Source organism: Lichenostomus cassidix, unplaced genomic scaffold (genome assembly GCF_008360975.1).
Source record: "Lichenostomus cassidix isolate B80296 unplaced genomic scaffold, HeHo_3.0 HiC_scaffold_33, whole genome shotgun sequence".
Taxonomy (NCBI): domain Eukaryota; kingdom Metazoa; phylum Chordata; class Aves; order Passeriformes; family Meliphagidae; genus Lichenostomus; species Lichenostomus cassidix.
In genome coordinates, this window is record NW_028147632.1 from 807,196 (window position 1) to 835,103 (window position 27,908).

The window sequence follows — 27,908 nt, forward strand, 5'->3', positions numbered from 1 at the left end:
CCCTGTGGATTCAGCTGTGAAATGTTTGCTGCCTTATGAATGTGACCTTGGCTGGTGTAAGGTTCTGATAATACCAAAGTCATGATTTGACCCCAGTGGGGCCATTTGCTTAAGGGTTGGACTGCATCCTTGTGGGTCCCTTCCAACTCAGAGCGTTCGCTGAGATGTCCTTCTGTGACCTCCACCAGTATTTATGGTGTAAATGTTGTTGTTATTTCCTTCATTACTTTATTACTTTTGTACTAAATGCTAATCAAAGCCGCACTGTCTGTCGTGTCCCCTCAGCACCTGCAGCCCTGTCCCTTGCCCTGCTCCCCCTGCCCCCGGGGCTGCATGCCAAGCCAGATCATCTTCCCAGTGCTCCCAGTGCTCCCAGTCTGCCCGTGCAGCCTCCAGCAGCCAGCGAGGCCTTCAGCTGGGCCGGCAGAGAGGAGCTGCTGGGAGCTCCCAAATCAGTTTGGTTCCGTTTGTCCTTCCCAGCCTGGGGAACAACGATTTTGGGAGTTTTCTGCCCAAACCCTGTCCATTTTTCCGCTCAGCCCAAGGGGTTTGGGGAGATTTTGGCTTTTTGGGGGAAATCAAAGCGATGTGGGGACAAGGCGGGATTGTCCCTCAGCTGTGTTCTGACCAATCAGAGCTCGAGATCGAGGAGTGGCGGCAGAATCAGCCAATGACAATGGGGGGGCGGGATCTCAAAAGACTATATAAAGAGGACACTGACCGGCAGGAATCTCCCCTTCGGCTTTTTTAAAATGTCGGAGGAGAAAAAGGCCTGGAATGTCCTGGGCCGTGCTGGAGGCAAGGAACCGCTGCTGCTCTGAACCGGCGGGAGGTGAAAACCGCTGTGACACTGTCCTCCTCACCCTGGTGTCCCTCGACAGCACACAATGCCTCAGGAACAGGCTGCTCCAGCAGGGATCCCCCACAAGTCCCGCCAGCAGCCACTTCCACGGCTCTGCAGGAGCTTCCCATGGCTCAGGGTCTCTCTCAGGCATCCCCTGCTCCGGCCTGGGCTCCTGCTGGGGCTGCAGGGGAGTCCCTGCTCCATCCCGGCCTCACCCACAGCTCACACCGAGCTGGACCTGCAGCTCCAGGTCACACCGAGCTCCAGCCGCTTGAGGGCAGCAGCGATTCTTTGTCCTCCTGGCCGGGCTGGGACATTGCAGGGCTGAGGAGCCGAAAAGAGAATTTCGGACACAACCCCGGGATTGTGCCTGGAGCGACTGGGGAGATTCTGTGCCGTGTGCAGAGCTCTCCCACCTCATTCCCATTGGCTGATTATGCCGTCACTCCTCATTCTCGCGCGGTGATTAGTCAGAATGGGGACAAGCACCGCCCTTGGTGCCGCCCCCTGTACCGCCATTGCTGGAGGGTCAGTGAGGGCTCGGGAGCGGCAGCGGCAGGAGCGCCTTGAGGCGGCGGAGCTCGGCGGTGACCACAGCGCAGCGACCCGGGGACAGGAGAGACACCTCTGTGCTACCCACAGCAAGCGGGACGAGCCAGCGCTGCTCCGGCACCGCCTCCTGCCGAGGCAGCAGCCGCAAGGAGACCGCGGGCAGCCGCTCCCTCAGCGGCCTCAGGCCAGCGGCAACACGGCGCCACAGCCAGGGAGCGAGGGAGGGAGGGAGACGGGAGAACGAAGCCGCCACAGTCCCCCTGCCGCCCCCTCCATCCCCTCCATCCGCCCGCAGCGAGCCCCGAGCCCCGGCACAAGCCAGCGCGGCTCCCAGCTGCTCTGAGGCTGTTTTTGAGCTCCCCGGGGTTCTCCAGAGACTCTCCGGCAGTGCCGACTCTGCTGCACGAGCGATGCGATGTGAGAGGAACGGCGTTTGTGTTTCCCTCGCCGAGAGCAGCAATGGGTGCGGTAGAGATGTGCAGAGATGGGAGAAAGGAGGTGATCCGGACGAGAAGCGGGCAGTGAATTTGACTCAGACTCATCCCCCTTGCTGTGTCACTCCCGGGCTGTTTTATTGCACAATCCTTCGGATGAGAACGGGCTGAGCAAGAAGCTGCAGGAAGGAAGCTCTGCTGCCCTGAACAGGCTCGGCGTGACCTGGAGCTGAAGGCGCTGGGAGCTGCGGATGAGTCCGGGATGGAGCAGGAATTCCCCTGCAGCCCCGGCAGGAGCCCAGGCTGGAGCAGGACAAGGATTTCTCTGTTTCTGCCCTGGTTCTGCTCACGTTTATCCTCCTGTGTGCTCATTTTTATACACTTTTACCTTTTCTGCTAGTTAATCTTCCAGCTCCATGCAGCACCTTCAAGGGAACTGAAAATTTCTGTTCTCTGCCCTTGATCAAGTCTGCAATTTTTTTCGAGATTATGTCCTTTTAGATTCTTAGCATTCCCTTTCCCAGCACAAAGTGTCACAAGGACTCTGCCGGGGAATCCTGACACACCCAGGGCAGGCAGGTGGACATTCTGTTTAGTGTACCCAGTGTAATTTACACCACATCTCACTTCATTTTCATCACATCTCATTTCATTCTCGATGTGTCCAATTTAATTTACAATGTCTCTGACTGCAGATACAAAGTTATTCCTTCTCCCTCAACCCCATCGGGTTTGGCGGCAGAAATTGCATTCTCCACAGACCTGGAGCATTTTTAATTCCAGAATAAATCCCCCATGAAATGCTGCCCAGCATCACCGTGTGGCTCTGGGTGACAACAGCTGGCAGAGTCCTTTCCCCTTGGGCTGGAGAGGAGTCAGGGCAGAGCCCTTGAGGTGCTCCTGAGTCCTGCTGGAATTCCTGCCCTGCTGTGTCCAGCCCTGGACAAATGCCCACGGTAAATGTTTTACCCAAAAATAGGAGGGAGTTATTGAACTCTGACTCACCTTTATCCCTGGTGTGAGAAAGCCAACAATAAAGTAGCTGAGGACAGGACTTGAATTATTCCTCTGTCCCTGGGTTGGATCTTTATTCTCAACCAAAAATTGAAATCTCTTGTCCCCAAACCAGTGAGGATTCCTGACAGATTTTACTCAGTTGTAAATTAAAAATAGAATTCATCCTTTTTCCGTTTCTGTGGTCAATGTGGAGTGGGTAAATCCCACAGAATTCCCAAAGCTTTGCTGACTTGTCCCACTGTTCTTGCTATAAAATGGGACCTTCTGTCTGAGGACATTCCTGAGGAGCTCCAAAGTGTAAAATTATCTGATTTAGCAATATTTTCACTACTTCTTTTGCAGGGAAGCACTTCAGGCCATCTGAAAATTGCACTAATTAAAAGACATTTATAGCTTTCAATACATGGAAATTCTGTGAAGTCAATTTAGCAAAAACCTCCCGGGGAGTTTTCAGATTTGAGAGCCTCAGTACTTTATTCACAGTACTGGAATTATTTCTTCGACATGTGCTGCACTTTTGAGTCTTTCAAGGCAAAATTTGATCATTTTGGAGCTAATTCCTGTATTTTTTAAGTGTTTTAACAATTTCTCTCCAGTGAGTGGATTGTTGCTCTCTGCTCACTCTTTCTCTTATAATCCCCTCAAGAACTGTCACTTCTCCAGCAGAGGTGGCTGTCCATCCCCTGGGGGGAAATCTAGAATTTAACACTTCAATTCACTGACAATCTCTTGCACCATGTTCAGGTTGAATGCCTGGCAGAGAAATCTCTTGTGAAACCCAAATGTGGATTGCTTTTCTCTTTAGACTCCTTATTACCTTGTCAGCCTATGAATTTCCTTATTTTTGCCCTTATTGCATTTTCTTGTTGAGATGTCTAATTTGGAATAAACAGCTCCTGTGCCTACCAAAAACCCCAATTTTCCATTTCCCAGAAGCTCTGCAGGGGTAGAAACTTCTGGTTCTCTTCACAATTTCTCTGCTGTTGCCAGGAGAAAGAGCTCAGAGGAGTCCTGGGTTTCACCTGAGGGTCCCAATGTCCATCCTTTTATAAAATGCACTTGGATTTGTTCTCAGTCTTCCTAATGAAGGTTGAGGAACTGAACTCCTTCCCTTGTCATGAGACTCTACTGACTTCATCTCTAAATGATGTAAATGCATTGCTTTAATAATTTATTGTGTCCTTATCCACTCACACAGTTTGCCTGTTTATATTCTCTGTGGATTGCACTTCAGGCCTAAATTTAAACTTTCTTGCTTTTGTCAGTCTGAATGCTTAGAGCAGACTTGGCCTATGCTACACATGGAACAACGGTGAAAATAATTGGATTTATTATTGAACAAAGCAGAGCAGGAGAATGAGAAGTGAACCAAATCCTAAAGGAAACAACTTCCCCATACCTCTCTCTCCTTCCTGATTCCACTGGGGACCCAGGGGCACAGGGGACTGGGGTCACAGTCAGCTCCTGGCACTGCCACCCCTCAGGAACAGGAATCCTTGTCCTGCTCCAGCCTGGGGTCTCTCCCAGGGGACACAAGCCCTAAAAAAGGCTGCTCCAGTGGTGATTCCCCACAAGTGCCACCAGCAGTCACTTCCATGGCTCTGCAGGAGCTTCCCATGGGCTCAGAGCTTCTCTCAGGTATCTCCTGCTCCATCCCGGACTCACCACAGTAGTTCTTACTTCCAGTCCAGCCCGGCACAGCGCCAAGCACTACACTAACCTGATAAGACTTCGAGATAAACAAGTGACCAAAACAGCTTTTCTGTTCCTTTTTCAGAGCCCGCCCCTCGCTCCCATTGGCTGATTTCTCCCGTCACTCATCCTTCTCGCGCGCTGATTGGTCAGAACGGGATACGGGAACCATCTATCTACGCCTCCACTCCATGCTTCTCGGATAAACACCACCGGAAGCAGAAAAGCTGCACTGCAGTTTGGACTCGGCGTGCGTTTGCCACTGCTGATGCCTCCGGAGCGAGATCTGTCGTCTAAGTGGGCAGTGAGTGAAGATGTGGCCAGTGGATTCTGCCCCAGGGGTGCACGGGCTGCTGGGGGTGCAAACAGCCTTCGGGTGCAAGATCCTCGTTACTGGAAGCAGAAGAGTGACAGATTGGGGTCTGTAGGTAGTCAAGGGAGAGAGAGTGGATATAACTCGAACCATGAGCGTGCAGAGGATCTCCTGGATCCTGAGGACAAGTCAGGAACCAAACATGCAGAGCTACCTCAGCTGCCAGATCCTGCTGGGCACAACTTTAGAGATACGATTTGTGAGTCTGGAATGAGGCCAAGGGAGGATGAAGCTGTTGTTGAGATTCCCAAGGATGCCCTGGGTGCCCAGAATGGATCAGCAACCAGAAGTACAGGATTGTCTCAGCTGCCAGATCCTGCTGGGCACAGGCAGGGAGAAGCTGCTTCTCTGTTGGGGCAGAGTGAATCGCAGCCCAGGGATGGGATTGGAGAGAAGTGCCAGGATTCCCAGGATGGATCAGCAATGGGAGTCACACACAGAAACACCCTCAGAAAATATCTGGGTGAGTGCAGGGCCAGCGCTGTGGCCTGTAGGGAGGGGACAATGGACAGTGTCAGCCCAGGAGCACAGGGCTGGCAGGGTGTTGCTGTGTCCAGGACTATGAAACAGCCCTTGTGCTCTGCTGGGACTGACAGCCCCGGGTGCCTCTGGCCCTGGTCAGTTCTGTTGCAGGCTGTCCCCTGTACTGGCTGTGTCCCTGTTTGTCCCCTGGCTGTGTCCCTGTCCCTTATCTCTCCTGCTTCCCAGCTGAGTGAGGGGCAAATGGGCTGTAGGTTCCTTCCTGCTCATATTCTCACAGCCACTGCCTCTTTCCAGCTCCTGTTGAGTGGATCAGATCCCGTCCCGTGCACACCCTGCTGATGCTGACTCTGCTCCAGTTCCTGGTTGTGTTTTTGGCAGTGTCCTTGCCTGCTGTGTCATGTAAGGGAGCGTTGCTGTTGAACCAATACCGGAAAGAACCCCAGCCAACAGCAGCGGTGTTCTAGTGAAGAAGAAAAACTTTGTTTACATATGTGACTTTTATGCAAAAGGGAAAAGCATTCGGATTGCCCAGTGGTCACTCACCCCCTGGCGTGATTGCCCGAAGTGTCTCAACACCCATTCCAAAATATTCTCTGTTCCCATATTATCTATGTTTTCTCATGTAACGAGAGAAGGGAAAATTTCCCGTGAGAGAATCTGTGCAGACGCAAGGGAGGAGCAGCAGCCTCAGCCCAACCCCTCGGGGCACTGCGGGCTCACTGCTCCCTCACGGCCGGGATCGTCCCTCAGCCCCGCTCTGACCAATCAGCGCGCGGGAGAACGAGGAGTGACGGCTGAATCAGCCAATCCTGGCGGGTGGTGGGTTTGAGCGGGAAAACCAGCCAATGGGAGCTCGAGCTGCTCCGTGAGGGGAGAGTCCTCAGAGCTTCTGTTCGCTCTGCAGGGAGAAGACATGGAGAGACTGCAGTTACTCTTGACACTCCTCTGCTTCTGGCCTGTCCCCAAGGCTGGGTTGGGTACAATGGGATCTGCTACTTCCTCTCGAAGGCTTTGGGGAGCTGGGACTAGGCTCAGGCTCGGTGCTCCGAGCTCGGGGCCTCCCTGGCTGTGCACAAGGACGAGGAAATGGTGAGTGAGGGGTTTTGGGGTGGCTGAGGGGAGCCTGGGAAGCTCCTGGGCCAGGGGTGCAGCTCCCACTACTCCTCTGTCCTTGCCAGGAGTTCCTCTTCTGCCTCAGCAGGAACGTCGATTACTGTCTTGGGCTGCACAGACAGGGCCAGCGGCTGCAGTGGGTGGATGGTAGCAACTTCAGCTCCTCGTGAGTCCTGGGGGCACAGGCAGGGCCTGGGGGCACAGGGGCACAATGTGTCTCCCCATGGTTCCAGCGCTGTCTCTGCTTTTCCTTGCAGGGTTCATCTCCTGGGTAATGCAGGAGGTGTATTCCTGGCTGACAATATGCTCAGGAGTGGGATCTGCTCAAATGAGATGCAGTATATGTGCAGCAGACCCCAAACTCACCTGTAAAAGACGACAGAGGAAGGAGCTCCTCCATGCTGAGCAGTCAAAGATTTGTTTTGAAAGGAATAAGGGAGTGTCTTTACAAACAAAAAACTGGTAAAGATAAGATCTCAGTCTGCTGGTAAGATAACATTGATACTGAGAGATAGAAGAAACAATGGGTCAGATTTCCATAGGAATTTCCCTAATTTGACTTACCCCAGGCTGTGTTAATAAAATACAAGAACAGAGACACAAGAAGAAGCAGCAAAGGGGAATATGTATTGGGGGTGTCTGTACTGGGGGGGGGATGTATACTAATTAGGCATTCTGGGAAGTCTGTACCTCTCCAGTACCTCAGCAGTGGGGAAAGAGGGGAACTGTGGCTGGGAATTGGGATAAAAGAGGCTGTGTGCTCTAGCAATTTGTGAGACCCCATGGGAAATACCAATGACCTCTCCCTTTATTCATGAAGAAATTATAGGACTCCTCTGTCTCCTTTTTGGACATAAACCTCTGGCGTTTGTGGATTAATTTTCCTTACAATTTTTTCCCTCTCAACACAAGGATGTCCTTCCTCAGCTGCAGCACCTGCTTTGCATTGACCCTCAGGGTCACCTCAGTGTTTGTTCTCGTGATCATCTCAGTGCCTAATCTCATGATCACCTCCGTGTCTCAGGAACCTTAGTTCCTGATCTCAAGGTGATGAACCTGCAGGAGGAGGAAATGATGTGTGTGAGAAAGCTCCTTTCACTATTTAAAATTCTAAAGAATTTATTCACTCATTTTCGTGGCACAAACAACTTAAGAGGCTTAGAATGGCTGTCTGCCGTTACACAAAGCGAAGTTCTGCACTAGGTGTACCTCAGTTAACCTGCAGCCAGACAGCCTCCAGGGCTGTGTCACTGTATTTCATTCCCCACAAATCCCACCCTATCACCGCCCTTAAGCCCTCCCCCAAGGTCCGAGGTGATTGGCTGGAGATTGTGTCAGTCCCTTCCATTGGCTTGTCGCTTGCTCCCAGTTGTCTGGGATCTTGCCATAGGCTCGCTCTTCACCCCATGATCTCCTTGCATTTATCCCTTTATGTAAAAATCCCACTCAATTACTCAATCCCACTCAATCCTCCTTCAATTACTTCCCCAGTGTTCTGGAACATTCTAATCCTCTCTATCATTGAAATATATTATGTACCTAAGCTATAACTATCTTTAACTTAGAACAGAAGTATTAATTTGAGACAATATCAACTGCCCAAAAATACAACCATTTGCAACAAACTCATTATCCTTCAACAAATGAACAATATCAACAACAACCATTAGAACCACTTTGATCATAACCCCTCCCACCAATTAATTATCATCTGCAAAAGCCAACTCCAACAGCCTGTTTTTAACAATGTGGAAGCTGATATGTGGCTGTCTGGGCTGGGAGTTCCTTTATCCTTCTGGAACCATCCCAGGACTAATCCTGTTTCTCTTGCACTACATATCTCTATAGCGATCTTTTCTATATATGTAGATATAATGCTATGGAAACAGATTTCAAACACATTCTTCTAACACTGTATTTCTACAGTAATCTTGCACATTTACATTGATACACTTCTTTGCATACACACTATGAACAGGTGCTTCCATATGAGTGTGATCGTCCTGGGTGTAAGGTAGCAATAATGCCAAGGTGTGGATTTGACCCCACCTGGGCCATTTCCTTAAGGGGTGGACTAATCCTTGTGGGGTCCCTTGTAAGGGTCGATCCAAGAATCGAGTTCTGTCTCAACATTTCTCATCAGAAACTACAGGTGCAGGACTTATGCAGAGAATGCTTTGTACCTACCTGAAGCTGGTACGGAGCGAATGCTTTGCACCTGCCTGAGTTGGTACAGAACAAAGTCCTTGTGCTGCCAAAGCTGGTACGTGACGAAGGCTTTGCACCCATCGCCCTGACACCCATTGTGAAAAACCTGCCGAGCATGCCTTGGACACTCCTCCCTTGGCCCTGCCAAGTGGAGTTTGGCAAATCTCCACAAGAATTAAGGGGGAGCAAAGGCAGGTCGCAAGGAGGGACTAGGTGTATGGACTAGCATAAAAGACAGTTCTGGAGGGACTGAACTCTGAAGATCTTCCCCACCGAAAGATCACATCAATCTTTGCAGAGGCCAAGGAATGCCTACTGACTAGGACCCCAGAGACACCAGATGTCTGGGGATCCATGGTGGTAGCTATACCCCCTTTCCTTCCCTTTCTTCCCCATCTTTCCCCAGTTTTCTCTCTTTCTCTCTCTATTGCAGGCCGCTTTATGGGTTACTTAATAAAGTTCCTCTTTGGATTGAAATTTAACTCCCTTGACTTGTTGAATTTTCTGCTTTCTTTTCTTTTTGCACTCCGAGATCATAGCAGGTATGAACCATCACGTGTCTGCTTAAAAGTGGACCGTGAGGGAGGGACACAGGAGAACGAAGCTGCCACAGCCCCCCTGCCGCCCCCTGCATCCCCTCCATCCGCCCGCAGCGAGCCCCGAGCCCCGGCACAAGCCAGCGCGGCTCCCACCTGCGCTGGGACAGCCTCTCCGAGCTCCGCCGCCTCCCCGGGCTCCGCCCGCTGCCGCCGCTCCCGGGCCGCACACACGCTCCCACCATGGCGCCGCTGCTGCCCCACTAAAGCCCTGCCTGCCTGCCTGGGGGCGACACCGGCGCCGGGCTTGTCCCCGCTGCTGGCACCGAGCAGCAATTGCGCTAGGACAATTGCGAGTGACAGCACAGCCAGCCAAGGGCAGCGAGGCGCGGGCTCTGCACAGCGCACAGCCCAAGCCCCGCGCTCTCAGTGCCCCCCGGGCTGGCCGAGGCCAAAGCCGCACATGAGGAACAGCCCTGCAACGGGCCCGGGCCCAAGGCGCCATTGCTCTGCAAATAGCGACCAAGTTCTCCGCACCTCCTGGCCCCGCCTCGGCACGCAGCCCCCGGGGCAGCCCCACGGCCCCCACGGCAGCTCCCAGCCTCTGCCAGCCGCCCTGCAACAGCCCAGGGGGAGCAGGCCAAGGGACGTGGCTGCCGGCGCCCAGGGGACACCAGGGACAGCAGGGGCACTTCACAAGCCTTTGGTGCAAAAGAGAAAATCATCAGGAAGGAAAAAGCAACAGCAGCGCTGGCTCCAGAGCACAGGGCCACACGAGGCCATGGCACATTGCAGTGGGGTGACGCTGGCCCCATGCCAGGCACCCAGCAGAGCTGCTCTCTCACTGCCCTGCACAGCCGCCATGGGGAGAGAAAATTGAACCAAGGCTTCCTGAGTTGATAGAAGGACCTGCCTAAGAGATCACTCATCCAACACCTTTGTGCACAAAACAGGCTCGGAACTGGATATGTAAATTGAATTTATTGCTAACAAACTCAGAGCAGGAGAAGAAAGAAAATTTGAACATTTAAAACACATTCCCCCCACGTGATTGCGATCACCTGGAATGGGCGTCACCAGGATTCTGCCCAACGGGGATCACTGGGGATCATCCACTGCAGATCTTCCCACTGGGGATGGAGTTGGCGCAGCAATGAAGCTCTTCCTGCACTTGGGACATTTGCAGCGATTCTCTCACTGGTGCCTCCGTTGGTGCTGAGTCAAGTGAGAGCTCTGTGAGAAGCTCTTCCCACACTCGTCACACTTGTAGGGCTTTTCCCCAGTGTGGATCCTCTGGTGCACTGTCAGGTTGGACATCTGGCTGAAGCTCTTCCCACATTCCCCACACTCATAGGGCTTTTCCCCAGTGTGGATGCGCCGGTGCCTGATGAGGTGGGAGTTCTGGTTGAAGCCTTTCCCGCAGTCAGGGCAGCGGAAGGGCCTCTCCTGGGTATGAATGCGCTCATGGAGGAGGAGATCGGAGCTAGTCTGAAACCTCTTCCCACACCTGGGACACTCATAGGGCCTCTCCCCAGTGTGGATCTTCTTGTGCTGGATCAGGTGGGAGCTCTGGCTGAAGCTCTTCCCACATTCCACGCAATCATAGGGCTTTTCCCCAGTGTGGATCGCCTGGTGCCGCATCAAGGTTGACACGCAGCTGAAGTTCTTCCCACATTTTCCACACTTGTAGGGCTTTTCCCCAGTGTGGATCCTGCGGTGCACGTTGAGCTCAGTTTTTGATCCAAAGCTCTTCCCACACTCCCCACACTCATAGGGCTTTTCCCCAGTGTGGATGCGCCGGTGGGTGATGAGAGTGGAGTTGTGCTTGAAGCTCTTCCCGCATTCAGGGCAGCGGAAGGGCCTCTCCTGGGTGTGAATGCGCTCATGGCGGAGGAGACAGGAGCTCCTCTGAAACCTCTTACCACACTTGGGACACTCATAGGGCCTCTCCCCTGTGTGGATCTTCTTGTGCCGGATCAGTGTGGAGCTCTGCCTGAAGCTCTTCCCACATTCTTTGCAATCATAGGGCTTTTCCCCAGTGTGAATCACCTGGTGCAGGATCAGGTAAGATCTCCACCTGAAGCTTTTCCCACATTCCCCACACTTGTGGGGCTTTTCCCCAGTGTGGATCCTCTTGTGCGTGATCAGAATGGAGCTGACGCTGAAGCTCTTCCCACACTGCCCACCCTCGTCGGGCTTCTCCCCAGTGTGGATCCTCTGGTGCACGGTGAGCTGAGGTTTTGATCGAAAGCCTGTCCCACACTCCCCACACTCATAGGGCTTTTCCCCAGTGTGGATGCGCCGGTGCCTGGTGAGGGTGGAGTTGTGCTTGAAGCCCTTCCCGCAGTCAGGGCAGCGGAAGGGCCTCTCCTGGGTGTGAATGCGCTCATGGAGCAGGACACTGGAGGTGGTTTGAAACCTCTTCCCACACGTGGGACACTCATAGGGCCTCTCCCCGGTGTGGATCCTCTGGTGGGTTATCAGGTGGGAGCTCTGCCTGAAGCTCTTTCCACATTCTGTGCAGTCGTAGGGCTTTTCCCCAGTGTGGATCCTCTGGTGCTTGATCAGCTGAGATCTCCAGCTGAAGCTCTTCCCGCAATCAGGACACTCATAGGAATTGTCCCAAGTGTGGATCCTCTGGTGCATGATCAGCTCAGATCTACAGCTGAAGGTCTTCCCACACTTGCCACAACTGAAGGACTTTTCCCCAGTGTGGATGCGCTGGTGGATGATGAAGGTGGAGTTGTGGTTGAAGCCTTTCCCACAGTCAGGGCAGCGGAAGGGCCTCTCCTGGGTTTGAATGCACTCATGGAGGAGGAGATGGGAGCTGGTCTGAAACCTCTTCCCACACTTGGGACACTCATAGGGCCTCTCCCCGGTGTGGATCTTTTTGTGCTGGATCAGGTTGGATCTCTGGCTGAAGCTTTTCCCACATTCCTCGCAATCGTAGAGCTTTTCCCCAGTGTGGATCACCTGGTGCTGCCTCAGGGTGGACATCAGGCTGAAGCTCTTCCCACACTTCCCACACTCGTAGGGCTTTTCCCCTGTGTGGATCCTCTGGTGCGTGATCAGGCTGGAGCTCTGGCTGAAGCTCTTCCCACATTCCACGCAATCGTAGGGCTTTTCCCCAGTGTGGATCACATAGTGCACTCTAAGGTGTGACATCCGGCTGAAGCTCTTCCCACATTCCCCACAGTAGTATGGCTTTTCCCCAGTGTGGATCACCTGGTGCTGCCTCAGGGTGGACATGTGGCTGAAGCTCTTCCCACACTTCCCACACTGATAGGGCTTTTCCCCAGTGTGGATCCTCTGGTGAACAATGAGCTCAGATTTCGAACAAAATCTCTTCCCACACTTCCCACACTCGAAGGGCTTTTCCCCTGTGTGGATCCTCTGGTGCCGGATCAGCTCAGATCTCTGCCTGAAGCTTTTCCCACATTCCCCACACTTGTGGGGCTTCTCTCTGCCCTCAGGCTTCTCCCCCAGCTCCAAGCTCCGGCTGCATCTCCGGGCCTTTTCCTCCTCCTCCATCCGGCCACGCCTTGGCAGTGACAAATCCTGCTTTGGGGGAAAAACAAGGGCTCAGCGCCTTGCCCTGGGGGTTCCTCCTGCCCAGCTCCAGCTCTGCAAGTCTCCCAGGGGTTTGTGTCCATAGAAACCCCAAACCACCACCATTCACCTCAAAACCCTCCCAGCATTTCCCCCTCTCTGCTCTTTTCACTTTGGCCTCCTCAGGCTCTCCCTTCCCTGCACTCATGGGGCTCCCGTGGCTCCTGGGCTTCCCTATTTTCCAGGGTCCGGCTTAGGGATGATCCGGGGGCTTTGGGGGTCCCAGAGGTCCCTTCTCCCCTCATTCTCTGCTCCGCGCTTCCAGGGATCCCAGGCTTCCCCCTTATCCACGCTCCCCCCTCTCCAGCCTGCCGGGGCTCCCCCAGCTCCGCCATCGCCCCTCTCCGCTCACCCCACTCCGGGGCTCCCGCCCTTCCCCTCCACCGATCTCCCGCGGGGACCCCATGCCCCATGTCCCCCTCCCACCCCGACACCGGGCAATGGCCACCTGCAGCCCCCAAAATATCCCCCAAAGCCCCACCGGCGCCTCAGCTTTGGCCTTCCGCCACATCCAAACGTTCCCCCCGCACAATCAAACCCTCCCAGCGACCCTTCACGAGATTTGGGGCTCAATCCCGGAAGCTGCGAGCTCCAAACACCCGCCCAGAAAAAACGCCGCTCGGGGACCCCCGAGACATTTGGGGCGACTTCCTCCTCCCCCTCACCTGCGCCATGCGAGGCGCCGATGCTCCCGGGGCCGCGGCAGACAAAGAGCTCCGCGCTGCTTCTGCTGCTGCTGCTCTTCCTCTCTCCAATCTCTTCCTGTTCCTCCTCTTCCTCTCTCCTCCTCTCTTCCGGCTCCTCCTCCTTCCTCCTCCCACCTCCTCCTCTTCGGATCTCCGGCCTTTCTCCCGCTCCTTCCTCATCCCTCCTCCTCCATCCCTTCTCCTCCTCCCCCCAAGCCCAGCGCCCACCCTTTCCCCCCCTTTTCCCCACGCCGTCGCATCCCGCGGGAGGAGCCGGGATGGAGCCGGGGCAGGTCGGGCTAGGGCAGCGCTGGGCTCCGGGCCAGGCCTGGGCGCCCCCCAGCGCCCCCTCCCCAAATTGGCCTGGCGGGAAGCGCTGGGGGCGAGGGAGGGGCGCAGGTGGGGTTGGGGTGGGGAGCGCTGGGCGCTGCGGGTCTGCCTGGGAACTGGAGAGTCATCAGCGCCGCGGGCTCGGATTGGATCAGAATCGCTCAGCGCCTTCTCCCATTGGCTCATTTTCGCGGGGCTATTTTTCGGGGCTGTTTTTCTATGGGGTTTGGAGGTTCTGGGGGGCTCAGGGGGTCTCAGTGCCTTTTTTGGGGTTCGCTGTGTGCCGTGTCGGGGTTCAGCTGCCTCCCAAGGCCCCCAGAGCGGGGTGACACGTGGGGACACACGGGGGTCCCCATTCCCGATCCATCCCAGAGTCAGGTCTGTTCCCCCAGTCACAGCCCCACCGCGGGTCCCCCCAAGTCCCTCCCCAGTGCCCCCCACGAAACGCGACCGGAGCCAACTGGGAAGCTTTATTGGGAGCACTGGGAGCAGCCGGGCGGGGTCAGAGTGACAGCAGGGCTGGGGGGACACACGACCTCCCCAAAATAAGCGCTGGCACAAAGAGGCTGCGGCCGGCGGCGGCTCAGGAGCTCTGTGGGCAGACAAAAGGGGGTGACTTTGTAGGTGTTTGCACAAGCACCACCCCCGGCCTGCCCTGCGCTTGCTTTGGGCCACACCAGCCCTGTGCCAGTGCATGAGGCACGACTCCCAGACCCAGCCAGGCTCAGTGCTGGCAGCAGAGTGCTCCTGGGCCAGTGTGTGCCAGCCTGGGGGCACAGGGAACAGCCCTCAGGGCCGGGCTGGAGTGACCCTGCTGCTTCCTTTTCTTCCAGGACTGATGGAGATGATGGCGAGCCAACCTGTACATATGTTCCAGTTGTTGTTCCAGTTGTTGTTGTTGTTATCTTTTGTAAATATGTTGTTTAGTTTCCAGTTTTTAGATAGAACGTTCTACTGTAAATACGTTCTATAGATTGTTGTTGTTATCAAGATTCTTCCATTGTAAATATTTTCTGCAGCTCGTTGTTGTTGCTGCTCTTCTGTAAATAAATTGTCATTCATTTTCCACAGCTCAGCTTTCTTTGCAATTCCTTTGGGCACAGCAGCACACGCAGCGTTGGGGTTTGGGGTCGCTCCAGGTTCCTGGGGCTGGAGGTGTCTGGGGCTGCTGGCACGGCCACCCCAGGGCTGGGGGTCCCTGTGCATGGGGAGCTTCCACTGACAGAGGTGCCACTGTCCCTGCAGTGTCTCTGGACACACTTGGTACCTGTAGAGGCAAATCCCAATGCGCCCATGGGATGGGCTCCAGGGCAAGGGGACACCTGGGATCTGCTCCTGACGGATCCCTGCAGACTCCACAGGGAGCTGCTGCTGGCAGCACAACTCTGCCCAGCACAGGCTTGATTGCCTTGATTTTATCCCTCAGCCCCAGCGGGTATTGACTTCCTCTTGAGGGAGAACACCAAATTGCCTGCTGCTGCCCAAGAAGCTGCAGCCCCTGCAGGGCTCATCCCTGCTCCCAGCTCTGGGCTCCTGAGCACAGCAAGGAGCTGTTGGGGCTGTTGGAGGGAGTGCAGAGGAGGCCATGGAGATGCTGCAAGGGCTGCAGTCCCTCTGCTCTGAGGAAAGGCTGAGAGAGTTGCGGGTGCTCAGCCTGCAGAGGCTCATGGCCATTCCTTGGGTCATTGGGGGCCACAGGCATGGATGGAGACATTGTGGGGGACAATGCCATGAGTGAGAACCGGCTGGGGACACAGCCGTGGGTGTGGACATGATGGGACATGGCCATGGAGGTGCCATGGGAGAAACTTCCAGGGGATGTGGAGGATATTTGAGGGAGCTGAGGGTTCCTGGCAGGGACTTGGGTGTCACTGAGGGCTTTGGGAACCCCAAGCTGAGCAGCTCTGGCTGTGCTGGGAGAACTGGCAGAGGCTCTGGGGCAGCTGATCAAGGAGCTGGATGGACCCCCAGGCGGGCATTGGGCTCCTGGAAGGGAATGAACGTCCTTGTCCCCAGGAAGGAAATCCCAGCACCCCAGGGTGTCAGCGGCAGCTGAGAGGCCACAGCAGGGAGGGGAAATCCAGACAGATTCCCCAAACTCAGGGATTGCTCCCAGAACAAAGCTGACAGGAATGGCCCAGATTGAGTAGGAGCAGCTGGGAATTCCCAAAACCAAGCACAGAGAAAGAGGGTTGGGGATTGGGGAAATTTGGGGAAGGAGCAGAAGAGCAGGGCAAAAGAGGGAGCTCAGACCCTGAAAGAGAGCAGGAGGGGGATGGGACACCCAAATTGAGTTTGGAGGGGTCTGTGGATTGGGGGAATGGTAGGAAAGCGGAGGAAAACGTGGGGTTGGGATGCAAGAAGGGTGGTTCCCTGTCCCCCAGCACTCGATCCCTGGAGCAATTCTCTGCGGCTTGGGCGGCACTGGGGGAATCCCCAAGTCCTCTGCCCATCCCAGCGTGTCCATCTCGCTGGTGCCCTCGAGCTCCCAGCCTGAGCCCGGCCGCCTGCTGTGCTCCGTGATGGATTTCTACCCTGCGCAGGTGCAGCTGAGGTGGTTCCAGGGCCAGCAGGAGCTCTCGGAGCAAGTGATGACCACCGACCTGCTCCCCAACGGGGACTGGACCTACCAGCTGCTGGTGCTGCTGGAAACACCCCCCCGGCGCGGGGTCACCTCCAGCTGCCAGGTGGAGCACGTCAGCCTGGAGCAGCCCCTGAGGCGGCACTGGGGTACGGCCAGAGCCCACAGCGCCGGGGGGAGCGGGGGAGGCACTGGGGGGGCTGGCAGGGGGATTGGGCTGTGCTGGGGGGAACTGGGAGGGAGGTGGAGAGAGGCTGGTTTATAGTGGGAGAGGAGCTTGGGGGTGAGGGAGGGCTGGGAAGGGGTTGGAAGGATGTTGGGGAGGGTGGGATGAGGTTCTGGGGGTGCTGGTGGGAACTGGGAGGGAGTTTGGGGGTGCTGGGGGCAACTGGGAGGGAGTTGGAGTGAGGCTGGAGGGGCTGGAAGGAGATTGGGGATGGAAAAGCAAAGGTTGGAATGAGGTTGGTTGTGCTGGGAAGAGACTGGGAGGGACCTTGGTGAGTCCTGGTGGGGCTGGGAAAGGACTGGGAGAGGGTTTGGGGGTCCTGGGGCGGTGGGGGACAACTGGGAGGGGTTGTGGGGTGCTGAGAGGGATGGGAGGGTCTTTGGTGTGTCCTGGGGAGGCTGGGAATGGATTGGGAGGAGGATTCAGGGGCTCCTGGGTGGGCTGGGGGCGACTGGGAGGGTGCTTGGAGGGGCTTGGGGTGTCGGTGAGAGGTTTTTGGGGGTCCTGAGCCCTGCTGACCCCCCATAGATGCCGCCGGACGCTGCCCGCAGCAAGATGCTGACGGGGATCGGGGGCTTCGTTTTGGGCTTCGTCTTCCTGGCGCTGGGGCTCGGCTTCTACCTGCGCAAGAAGGTGAGGGGGGTCCCGGGGGTCGTGTACCCCCTGCCCCGCAGCGGCTGTGCTCCCCCCGGGGCCCCCCAGCCCGATGTCACCCACTTTTCTCTGCCCACAGAGCTCCTGAGCCGCCGCCGGACGCAGCCCCTCCCCGTGGCCTCGGGCACGGCCGGGACCCCCCGCTCTGTCCCCGTGCTGATTTTGGGGGGGTCCTGTGTCCCCCCAGCCCTGCTGTCACTCTGACCCCGCCCGGCTGCTCCCAGTGCTCCCAATAAAGCTTCCCAGTTGGCTCCGGTCGCGTTTCTTGGGGGGCACTGGGGAGGGACTTGGGGTGACCCGCGGTGGGGCTGTGACTGGGGGAACAGACCTGACTCTGGGATGGATCGGGAATGGGGACCCCGTGTGTCCCTGTAAGGGTCGATCCAAGAATCGAATTCTGTCTCAACATTTCTCATCAGAAATTACAGGTGCAGGACTTACGCAGAGAATTCTTTGTACTTACCTAAGGCTGGTGCGGAGCGAATGCTTTGTACCTGCCTAAGGTGGTACGGAACGAGGACTTTGCGCCTGCCTGAGTTGATACAGAACAAAGGCCTTGTGCCTGCCAATGCGGGTATATGACGAAGGCTTTGCACCCGTCGCCCTGACACCCATTGTGAAAACCTTGCCGACCATGCCTCGGACACTCCTCCCTTGACCCTGCCACGTGGAAATTGGCAAATCTCCACAAGAATTAAGGGGGAGCAAAGGCGGCTGGCAAGGAGGGACCAGGTGTATGGACTAGCATAAAAGACAGCTCTGGAGTGGCTGAACTCCGAAGATCTTCCCCACTGAAAGATCACATGGATCTTTGCAGAGGCCAAGGAACGCCGACTGACCGGGACTCCAGAGACGCCGGATGTCTGTGGACCCGTGGTGGTAGCTATAGTCCCCTTTCCTTCCTTTTCCTCCCCATCTTTTCCCAATTTTCTCTCTTTCTCTCTCTATCGCAGGCCGCTTTACAGGCCAAATTAATAATGTTCCCCCTTGGATTGAAATTTAACTCCCTTGACTTGTTGCATTTTGTGTTTTCTTTTCCTTTTTGCACTCTGAGATCGTAGCTGGTATGAACCATCACGCGTCTGCTCATGAGTGTACCGTGACAGTCCCCAAGTGTCACCCCGCTCTGGGGGGCCTTGGGAGGCAGCTGAACCCCGACACGGAACCCAGAGAACCCCAAAAATGGCGCTGAGACCTCCTGAGCCCCCCAGAACCTCCAAACCCCATAGAAAAACAGCCCCGAAAAACAGCCCCGCGAAAATGAGCCAATGGGAGAAGGCGCTGAGCGATTCTGATCCAATCCGAGCTCGCGGCGCTGATGACTCTCCAGTTCCCAGGCAGACCCGCAGCGCCCAGCGCTCCCCACCCCAACCCCACCTGCGCCCCCCCCTCGCCCCCAGCGCTTCCCGCCAGGCCAATTTGGGGAGGGGGCGCGTGGGGGGCGCCCAGGCCTGGCCCGGAGCCCAGCGCTGCCCCAGCCCGACCTGCCCCGGCTCCTCCCGCGGGATGCGACGGCGTGGGGAAAAGGGGGGGAAAGGGTGGGCGCTGGGCTTGGGGGGAGGAGGAGAAGGGATGGAGGAGGAGGAGGAGGGATGAGGAAGGAGCGGGAGAAAGGCCGGAGATCCGAGCGGGAGGAGGAAGGAGGAGGAAGGAGGAGGAGCCGCGGGAGGAGGAAGAGAGAGGAAGAGGAGGAGCAAGAAAAGGTTGGAGAGAGGAAGAGGAAGAGGAGCAGAAGAAGCGCGGAGCTCTTTGTCTGCCGCGGCCCCGGGAGCATCAGCGCCCCGCACGCCGCAGGTGAGGGGGAGGAGGAAGTCGCCCCAAATGTCTCGGGGGTCCCCGAGCGGCGTTTTTTCTCGGCGGGTGTTTGGAGCTCGCAGCTTCCGGGATTGAGCCCCAAATCTCGTGAAGGGTCGCTGGGAGGGTTTGATTGTGCGGGGGGAATGTTTGGATGTGGCGGAAGGCCAAAGCTGAGTCGCCAATGGCCGTTTGGGGGATATTTTGGGGGCTGCAGGTGGCCATGGCCCGGTGTCGGTGTGGGAGGGGGACATCGGGCATGGCGTCCCCGCGGGAGAGCGGTGGAGGGGAAGGGCGGGAGCCCCGGAGTGGGGTGAGCGGAGAGGGGCGATGGCGGAGGTGGGGGAGCCCCTGCAGGCTGGAGAGGGGGGAGCGTGGATAAGGGGGAAGCCTGGGATCCCTGGAAGCGCGGAGCAGAGAATGAGGGGAGAAGGGACCCCTGGGACCCCCAAAGCCCCCGGATGATCGCTAAGCGGGACCCTGGAAAATAGGGGAGCCACGGGAGCTGCATGAGTGCAGGGAAGGGAGACCCTGAGGAGGCCAAAGTGAAATGAGCAGAGCGGGGGAAATCCTGTTAGGGTTTTGAGGTGAATGGTGGTGGTTTGTGGTTTTTATGGACACAAACCGCTGGGAGACTTGCAGAGCTGGAGCTGGCCAGGAGGAACCCCCAGGGCAAGGCGCTGAGCCCTTGATTTTCCCCCAAAGCAGGATTTGTCATTGCCAAGGCGTGGCCGGATGGAGGAGGAGGAAAAGGCTCTGAGATGCAGCCAGAGCTCGGAGCTGGGGGAGAAGCCTGAGGGCAGAGAGAAGCCCCACAAGTGTGGGGAATGTGGGAAAAGCTTCAGGCGAAGATCTCAGCTGATCAAGCACCAGGTGATCCACACTGGGGAAAAGCCCTACAATTGCAAGGAATGTGGGAAGAGCTTCAGCCAGAGCTCCCACCTGATCAGGCACAAGAAGATCCACACCGGGGAGAGGCCCTATGAGTGTCCCACGTGTGGGAAGAGGTTTCAGACCAGCTCCCATCTCCTCCTCCATGAGCGCATTCACACCCAGGAGAGGCCCTTCCGCTGCCCTGACTGTGGGAAGGGCTTCAAGCAAAACTCCACCCTCATCAGGCACCGGCGCATCCACACTGGGGAAAAGCCCTTCAATTGTGGTAAGTGTGGGAAAAGCTTCAGCCTGATGTCCAACCTGATGCAGCACCAGGTGATCCACACTGGGGAAAAGCCCTACAATTGCAAGGAATGTGGGAAGAGCTTCAGTCGGAGCTCTGCCCTGATGCAGCACAAAAGGATCCACACAGGGGAGAGGCACTATGAGTGTCCCACGTGTGGGAAGCGATTTCAGACCAGCTCCAGTCTCCTCCGCCATGAGCGCATTCACACCCAGGAGAGGCCCTTCCGCTGCCCTGACTGTCGGAAGGGCTTCAAGCGAAACTCCAACCTCATCACCCACCGGCGCATCCACACTGGGGAAAAGCCCTACGAGTGTGAGAAGTGTGGGAAGAGCTTCTCCAGGAGCTCTAACTTGACTCAGCACCAACGGAGGCACCAGTGAGGGAAGCCCTGCGAGTGCCCCGAGTGCAGGAAGAGCTTCATTGCTGCTCCAACTCCATCCCCAGTGGGAAGATCTGCAGTGAATGATCCCCAGTGATCCCCGTTTGGCAGAATCCTCGTGACCCCCATTCATGGGGTTGGGTGGAAGGTGTTTTAAATGGTCACATTTTCCTCCTTCTCCTGCTCTGAGTTTGTTAGCAATAAATTCAATTCACATATCCAATTCCGAGCCTCTTTTGTGCACAAAGGTATTTGATGAGGGATCTCTTAGGCAGGTCCTTCTATCAACTCAGGAAGCCTTGGTTCAATTTTCTCTCCCCATGGCGGCTGTGCAGGGCAGTGAGAGAGCAGCTCTGCTGGGTGCCTGGCATGGGGCCAGCATCACCCAACTGCAATGTGCCATGGCCTCGTGTGGCCCTGTGCTCTGGAGCCAGCGCTGCTGTTGCTGTTTCCTTCCTGATGATTTTCTCTTTTGCATCAAAGGCTTGTGAAGTGCCCCTGCTGTCCCTGGCGTCCCCTGGGCGCCGGCAGCCGCGTCCCTTGGCCTGCTCCCCCTGGGCCGTTGCAGGGCGGCTGGCGGAGGCTGGGAGCTGCCGTGGGGGCCGTGGGGCTGCCCCGGGGGCTGCGTGCCGAGGCGGGGCCGGGAGGTGCGGAGAACTTGGTCGCTGTTTGCAGAGCAATGGCGCCTTTGTCCCGGGCCCGTTGCAGGGCTGTTCCTCATGTGCGGCTTTGGCCTCGGCCAGCCCGGGGGGCACTGAGAGCGCGGGGCTTGGGCTGTGCGTTGTGCAGAGCCCGCACCTCGCTGCCCTTGGCTGGCTGTGCTGTCACTCAGAATTGTCGCAGCACAATTATTTCTTGGTGCCAGCGAGCGGGGACAAGCCCCGCGCCGGTGTCGTCCTCAGGCAGGCAGGCAGGGCTTTAGTGGGGCAGCAGCGGCGCCATGGTGGGAGCGTGTGTGCGGCCCGGGTGCGGCGGCAGCGGGCAGAGCCTGGGGAGGCGGTGGCGGAGCTCGGAGAGGCTGTCCCAGCGCAGCTGGGAGCCGCGCTGGCTTGTGCCGGGGCTCGGGGCTCGCTGCGGGCGGATGGAGGGGGCGGCAGGGGGGCTGTGGCGGCTTCGTTCTCCTGTTGAAGCACCGAATTGACTCCAAAACTCAGATGAAGTTACGAAGTAGGTATGTGTTTATTCCTGCTTGGGTGCATGGGGGGGTAGCCTCTCCTAAGGCATGCACACAGTCAGCAGCACTTCACTCTGTTTATATCAGGTTACAGGTTACATATGCATAAAGTTAGACAAAGCCCCTATACATATTCATTACCTATCCGCCCTTTGTATTATAATGAGTTCAAAGTTCATATAAATATGCTCGCGCAAGCGCAGTGTCTCAAATTAATTGTGGGCAAGGGTTCAAAATGATTGATGACAGTATAATCGATAGTCTTCCTCACGATGAACTCTTCACCTTGCTCCCTTGCGATGCTCCCTTGGTTCATGGTCCAAGTCCAAGCCTGAGAACCCACCTGTACCGGTTTAGGGTCCAAGGGCGGGATGCTCGGTTACACTCAGTGGTTTTTCTCAATTATTTGGGTCTCTTCTCTCTATCCTCCCCAATACCAGGTAGGCACAAAATCATTAAGCAAATATTAATTGTCTCCAGCAGGCAAATCTTAGTAAATCATTATCCAATCTCTGGCCTTCTAAATCAGTTAAAAAGTTATTATTATCCAGCTTCTAGTTCTTTTAAATTAATAATTTCGCTTTTACCCTAACTCAGAAGGCCTTTCTTCACTTGTGCCTCTTCTGGTGTCGGGTCAAGGTAGAGCTCTGTGAGAATCTCTTCCCACACTCGGGACACTCGTAAGGCTTTTCCCCAGTGTGGATCCTGCAGTGCACATTGAGCTTAGTTTTCGATCCAAAGCTCTTCCCACATTCCCCACATTCATAGGGCTTTTCCCCAGTGTGGATGACCTGGTGCTGCATCAGGGTGGACATCCAGCTGAAGCTCTTCCCACACTTCCCACACACGTAGGTCTTTTCCCCTGTGTGGATGCGCCGGTGCCTGGTGAGGGTGGAGTTTCGCTTGAAGCCCTTTCCACAGTCAGGGCAGCGGAAGGGCCTCTCCTGGGTGTGAATGCGCTCATGGAGGAGGAGATGGGAGCTGGTGTGAAACCTCTTCCCACACTTGGGACAATCATAGGGCCTCTCCCCGGTGTGGATCTTCTTGTGCCTGATCAGGGTGGAGTTCTGGCTGAAGCTCTTCCCACATTCCATGCAATCGTAGGGCTTTTCCCCTATGTGGATCACCTGGTGCTGCATCAGGGTGGACATCTGGCTGAAGCTCTTCCCACACCTCCCACACTCGTAGGACTTTTCCCCAGTGTGGATCCTCTGGTGCCGGATCAGCTCAAATCTTCACCTGAAGCTCTTCCCACATTCCCCACACTTGTGGGGCTTCTCTCTGTCCTGAGGCTTCTCCCCCAGCTCCGAGCTCCGGCTGCATCTCCGGCTGCCTTCCCGGCACAGCGAGGCTCTTTCCTCCTCGCAGCTCCCTGGGCTGCGTTTGCAGCTCCTCCTCCTGCGGCATCTCCGGGCCTTTTCCTCCTCCTTCATCCGGCCACACCTTGGCAATGACAAATCCTGCTTTGGGGGAAAAACAAGGGCTCAGCGCCTTGCCCTGGGGGTTCCTCCTGCCCAGCTCCAGCTCTGCAAGTCTCTGGCAGTTTGGTGGCTGTAAAAACCACTAACCACCAAGACTCCGAAATATCCCACAAACATAAAGAAACAGACTCCAAACTCCTACAACATCAAGATTCAGCCAAAAGCCCCTCCAAAATGTAAATAATCACTCCCAAAACCACTCAAAGAATGAACATTTAGCCAAATAAACCTCACAAACTCCAAGATTTAGGCCCCGTGAAAATCGTGGATCCCCCTCCCCAGTCACCTGCTGCATGTGGGGGGCTGCAGATACAGGGAGTGCTGGAACCTTGGGCTGCCTCCTCTTCCTGCTCCTCCTCTTCTATCCCTACTCTTCCTCACACTCCTCCTCCTCTCACTACTCCTCCTCCTCTTCCTTCTACAAAATCCCACCTCCTTCTCCTCCTGCAGCTAATTAAGACAATACTATTGAAGAAAAAACCCCAAAGCAGCTTGTGGGGGGCAGAGCCACATGTGAGTCACCCGATGGCTGCCCTGGCAGAGAAGTTTCTGTTCCAGGCAGCCACGAGAGGAAGGAGCTTTAGAAATGCAAATGAACCCTGCTGGGGCAAAGGCTGGACAATGGACCAGGGCCTTGTGGCCTGGGGGAGCAATTGGGCCAATTCCCTCTGTCCCTCAGCCCAAGCTCTGCCTGCTTGCACAGATGGAATTTGCACAGCTCAAGGCAGAGCCCAGACTGAGGAGATCTGACTCTGAGCACAAATTACTTAATCTGCAAAAAAGCCCAGCAAATGGAGAATTTTGGGAAAACACCTCTAAAAAAAGAGGGGGTGAATCATCTCTCTCCTCACTCCAACATGTGCTAGCATTGTGGATGCTTTATAGAGTGTAATAAACCATTGGGGAATTTTTGCTACCACAAGTTTAGGGAAACCGCTTGGGAATCCAAATATAGAATGATTACACAAAAGTGCTACATAAGGTCAGGAGGGTGCACCTCAAAAATATTTAAAAAAATTAAAATGGCCAGCAGAAAAAATCCTACAACACCATGGAGCAGACCCCGAGAATCCTAAGAATTCATATCAGGTCCCAAAACGCATTGTGAATTTGAATTGTTACTAATTGATACAGACTGCTGCTCAGCCAAGCTCCTGCTCCATTCCTGAACTTCCACAAGCAGAACAAACACTTTTCAGAGCCACGAATACCGAATGTCACACAAACTAGGGGTGCATGTTAAGGGACACAGGCAGTGAGCAGAGAGGGAAGTCTGTACCTTCCAAGTACCTCAGACAAAGTGTTGGAAAAGATACCAGTTTAAATATTTTCTATAACTTTTGTCAAAGGTTTTGTTTGTCTTTAGCCCGGGAAAAGGAATTTTAAATTTTTGTTATGGACATTTTTCTGCCAGGCGAGGTCTGATGAGCTTAACATACCAACACACTAGGAGGAGCCCAAAAGACAAAAGGCCATCAGCAGCCATTAACGAACATCAGCTCCAAACCTCACCTCTGGCTGTTTGGAGACACCTTGTCTGGCTACAGAGAGATAAGAAGGAAGACCTAATTAACATCAGAAGAGAAGAAATCTGGATCCAATACGAAACCATATAATAGAAAATAAGCAACATGGAACCAATTAACATTGACCAAAAATCATTTTATGAGTTTTGACTGTATAAAATACCGGAGAAATCATGGAAAATTAATGTGCCATAGAATGATTCTCTCTACAAACCCGGGCTCTGTGTATATGAGGTGATTCCCGTGGTACATCCTGGCCAGAACAACATCCTGCTCAGATAATAAAGTAATGCCTTGACTCTCTATCATTAAAAATCTTGTTGAAGAGTTTTTATTTTTCCCGCAGGTACGGTGACAAGAGAGCAAAGGGACAATGAAACGCAGCCGGGGAAACGAGCATAAAAAGGAGGCTGCGTTTTACAGACCCATGGCAAATGTCCCACAGCCTCTCCCTCTGTGAATACATAAAGTCACTTTTACACGACTGCTCTGTCTCCTGCGGGCACACAAACCTCTGGCCACGCGGATTTTCTCGCACACTGCCGCCGACAGCGCAGCCACCTCTGTGCTACCCACAGCAAGCGGGACGAGCCAGCGCTGCTCCGGCACCGCCTCCTGCCGTGGCAGCAGCGGCAAGGAGACCGCGGGCAGCCGCTCCCTCAGCGGCCTCAGGCCAGCGCCAACACGGCGCCACAGCCAGGGAGGGAGGGAGGGAGAAGGAAGCCGCCACAGCCCCCCTGCCGCCCCCTCCATCCCCTCCATCCGCCCGCAGCGAGCCCCGAGCCCCGGCACAAGCCAGCGCGGCTCCCACCTGCGCTGGGACAGCCTCTCCGAGCTCCGCCGCCGCTCCCGGGCCGCACACACGCTCCCACCATGGCGCCGCTGCTGCCCCACTAAAGCCCTGCCTGCCTGCCTGGGGGCGACACCGGCGCTGGCCTTGTCCCCGCTCGCTGGCACCGAGCAGCAATGGCGCTGGGACAATTCCGAGTGACAGCACAGCCAGCCAAGGGCAGCGAGGCGCGGGCTCTGCACAGCGCACAGCCCAAGCCCCGCGCTCTCAGTGCCCCCCGGATTGGCCGAGGCCAAAGCAGCACATGAGGAACAGCCCTGCAACGGGCTCGGGACAAAGGCGCCATTGCTCTGCAAATAGCGACCAAGTTCTCCGCACCTCCCGGCCCCGCCTCGGCACGCAGCCCCCGGGGCAGCCCCACGGCCCCCACGGCAGCTCCCAGCCTCCGCCAGCCGCCCTGCAACGGCCCAGGGGGAGCAGGCCAAGGGACGTGGCTGCCAGAGCCCAGGGGATGCCAGGGACAGCGGGGGCACTTCACAAGCCTTCGATGCAAAAGAGAAAATCATCAGGAAGGAAAAAGCAACAGCAGCGCTGGCTCCAGAGCACAGGGCCACACGAGGCCATGGCACATTGCAGTTGGGTGACGCTGGCCCCATGCCAGGCACCCAGCAGAGCTGCTCTCTCACTGCCCTGCACAGCCGCCATGGGGAGAGAAAATTGAACCAAGGCTTCCTGAGTTGATAGAAGGACCTGCCTAAGAGATCCCTCATCAAATACCTTTGTGCACAAAAGAGGCTCGGAATTGGATATGTGAATTGAATTTATTGCTAACAAACTCAGAGCAGGAGAAGAAAGAAAATTTGAACATTTAAAACACATTCTCCTCACCCGATGGGGATCACCTGGAATGGGGGTCACCAGGATTCTGCCCCACGGGGATCACTGGGGACCATCCAGTACAGATCTTCCCACAGGGGATGGAGTTGGAGCAGCAATGAAGCTCTTCCTGCACTCGGGGCACTCGCAGGGCTACCCTCACTGGTGCCTCTGTTGGTGCCGATTCAAGTGAGAGCTCTGTGAGAAGCTTTTCCCACACTCCCCACACTTGTAGGGCTTTTCCCCAGTGTGGATGCGCCGGTGGGTGATGAGGTGGGAGTTTCGCTTGAAGCCCTTCCGACAGTCAGGGCAGCGGAAGGGCCTCTTATGAGTGTGAATGCGCACATGGAGATGGACCTGCTCTGAAACCTCTTCCCACACTTGGGACACTCGTAGGGCCTCTCCCCAGTGTGGATCTTCTTGTGCTGGATCCGTTTGGTGCTGTCACTGAAGCTCTTCCCACATTCCTTGCAATCATAAGGTGTTTCCCCAGTGTGAATCGCCTGCTGCCACATCAGGCTGGACTTCCGGCTGAAGCTCCTCCCACACCTCCCACAGTCATAGGGCTTTTCCCCTGTGCGGATCCTCTGGTGTGTGATCAAGGTGGACATCAGCCTGAAGCTCTTCCCACATTCTCCACACTCATAGGGCTTTTCCCCTGTGTGGATCCTCTGGTGGCAGATGAGGTGAGATCTCCGCCTGAAGCTCTTCCCACATTCCCCACACTTCTGGGGCTTCTCTCCGCCCTGAGACATCTCCCCCAGCTCCTCCTCGGGCAGCATATCCGGGCCTTTTCCTCCTCCTCCATCCAGCCACGCCTTGGCAAGGACAAATCCTGCTTTGGGGGAAAATCAAGGGCTCAGCGCCTTGCCCTGGGGATTCCTCCTGCCCAGCTCCAGCTCTGCAAGTCTCCCAGGGGTTTTGTGTCCATAAAATCCCCAAACCACCACCATTCACCTCAAAACCCTAACAGGATTTCTCCCTCTCTGCTCTTTTCACTGTGGCCTCCTCAGGGTCTCCCTTCCCTGCACTCATGGGGCTCCCGAGGCTCCCGGGCTTCCCTATTTTCCAGGGTCCCGCTTAGCGATCATCCGGGGGCTTTGGGGGTCCCAGGGGTCCCTTCTCCCCTCATTCTCTGCTCCGCGCTTCCAGGGATCCCAGGCTTCCCCCTTATCCACGCTCCCCCCTCTCCAGCCTGCCGGGGCTCCCCCACCTCCGCCATCGCCCCTCTCCGCTCACCCCACTCCGGGGCTCCCGCCCTTCCCCTCCACCGCTCTCCCGGGGGGACCCCATGCCCCATGTCCCCCTCCCACACCGACACCGGGCCATGGCCACCTGCAGCCCACAAAATATCCCCCAAAGCCCCACCG

The 27,908-nt window shown here is 56.0% G+C and overlaps 2 protein-coding genes and 1 pseudogene across 3 annotated transcripts in view; 2 read left to right on the top strand and 1 right to left on the bottom strand.

Annotated features, from left to right (window-relative positions):
• LOC146421319 (uncharacterized) overlaps nt 1-8,105 on the top strand; it is a 53,815-nt pseudogene extending 45,710 nt beyond the window's left edge. The window contains exons 7-9 of the transcript XR_014848720.1: nt 6,300-6,484; nt 6,574-6,674; nt 6,766-8,105. The product of XR_014848720.1 is annotated as an uncharacterized LOC146421319 (transcript). The remainder of the gene's footprint in view (nt 1-6,299; nt 6,485-6,573; nt 6,675-6,765) is intronic.
• The window catches only part of LOC146421323 (uncharacterized), a 101,489-nt gene continuing 80,133 nt past the window's right edge, over nt 6,553-27,908 (bottom strand). Inside the window, 5 exon segments of the mRNA XM_085047141.1 lie at nt 6,553-6,700; nt 11,357-12,807; nt 22,996-23,038; nt 26,759-26,888; nt 26,891-27,373. Of these exon segments, the coding sequence (XP_084903267.1) occupies nt 6,553-6,700; nt 11,357-12,807; nt 22,996-23,038; nt 26,759-26,888; nt 26,891-27,320 (2,202 nt within the window). The 5' untranslated portion in view covers nt 27,321-27,373.
• The window catches only part of LOC146421324 (uncharacterized), a 22,665-nt gene continuing 13,784 nt past the window's right edge, over nt 19,028-27,908 (top strand). Inside the window, exon 1 of the mRNA XM_085047412.1 lies at nt 19,028-19,132. The gene's annotated coding sequence lies outside the window, so the exon portion shown is untranslated. The remainder of the gene's footprint in view (nt 19,133-27,908) is intronic.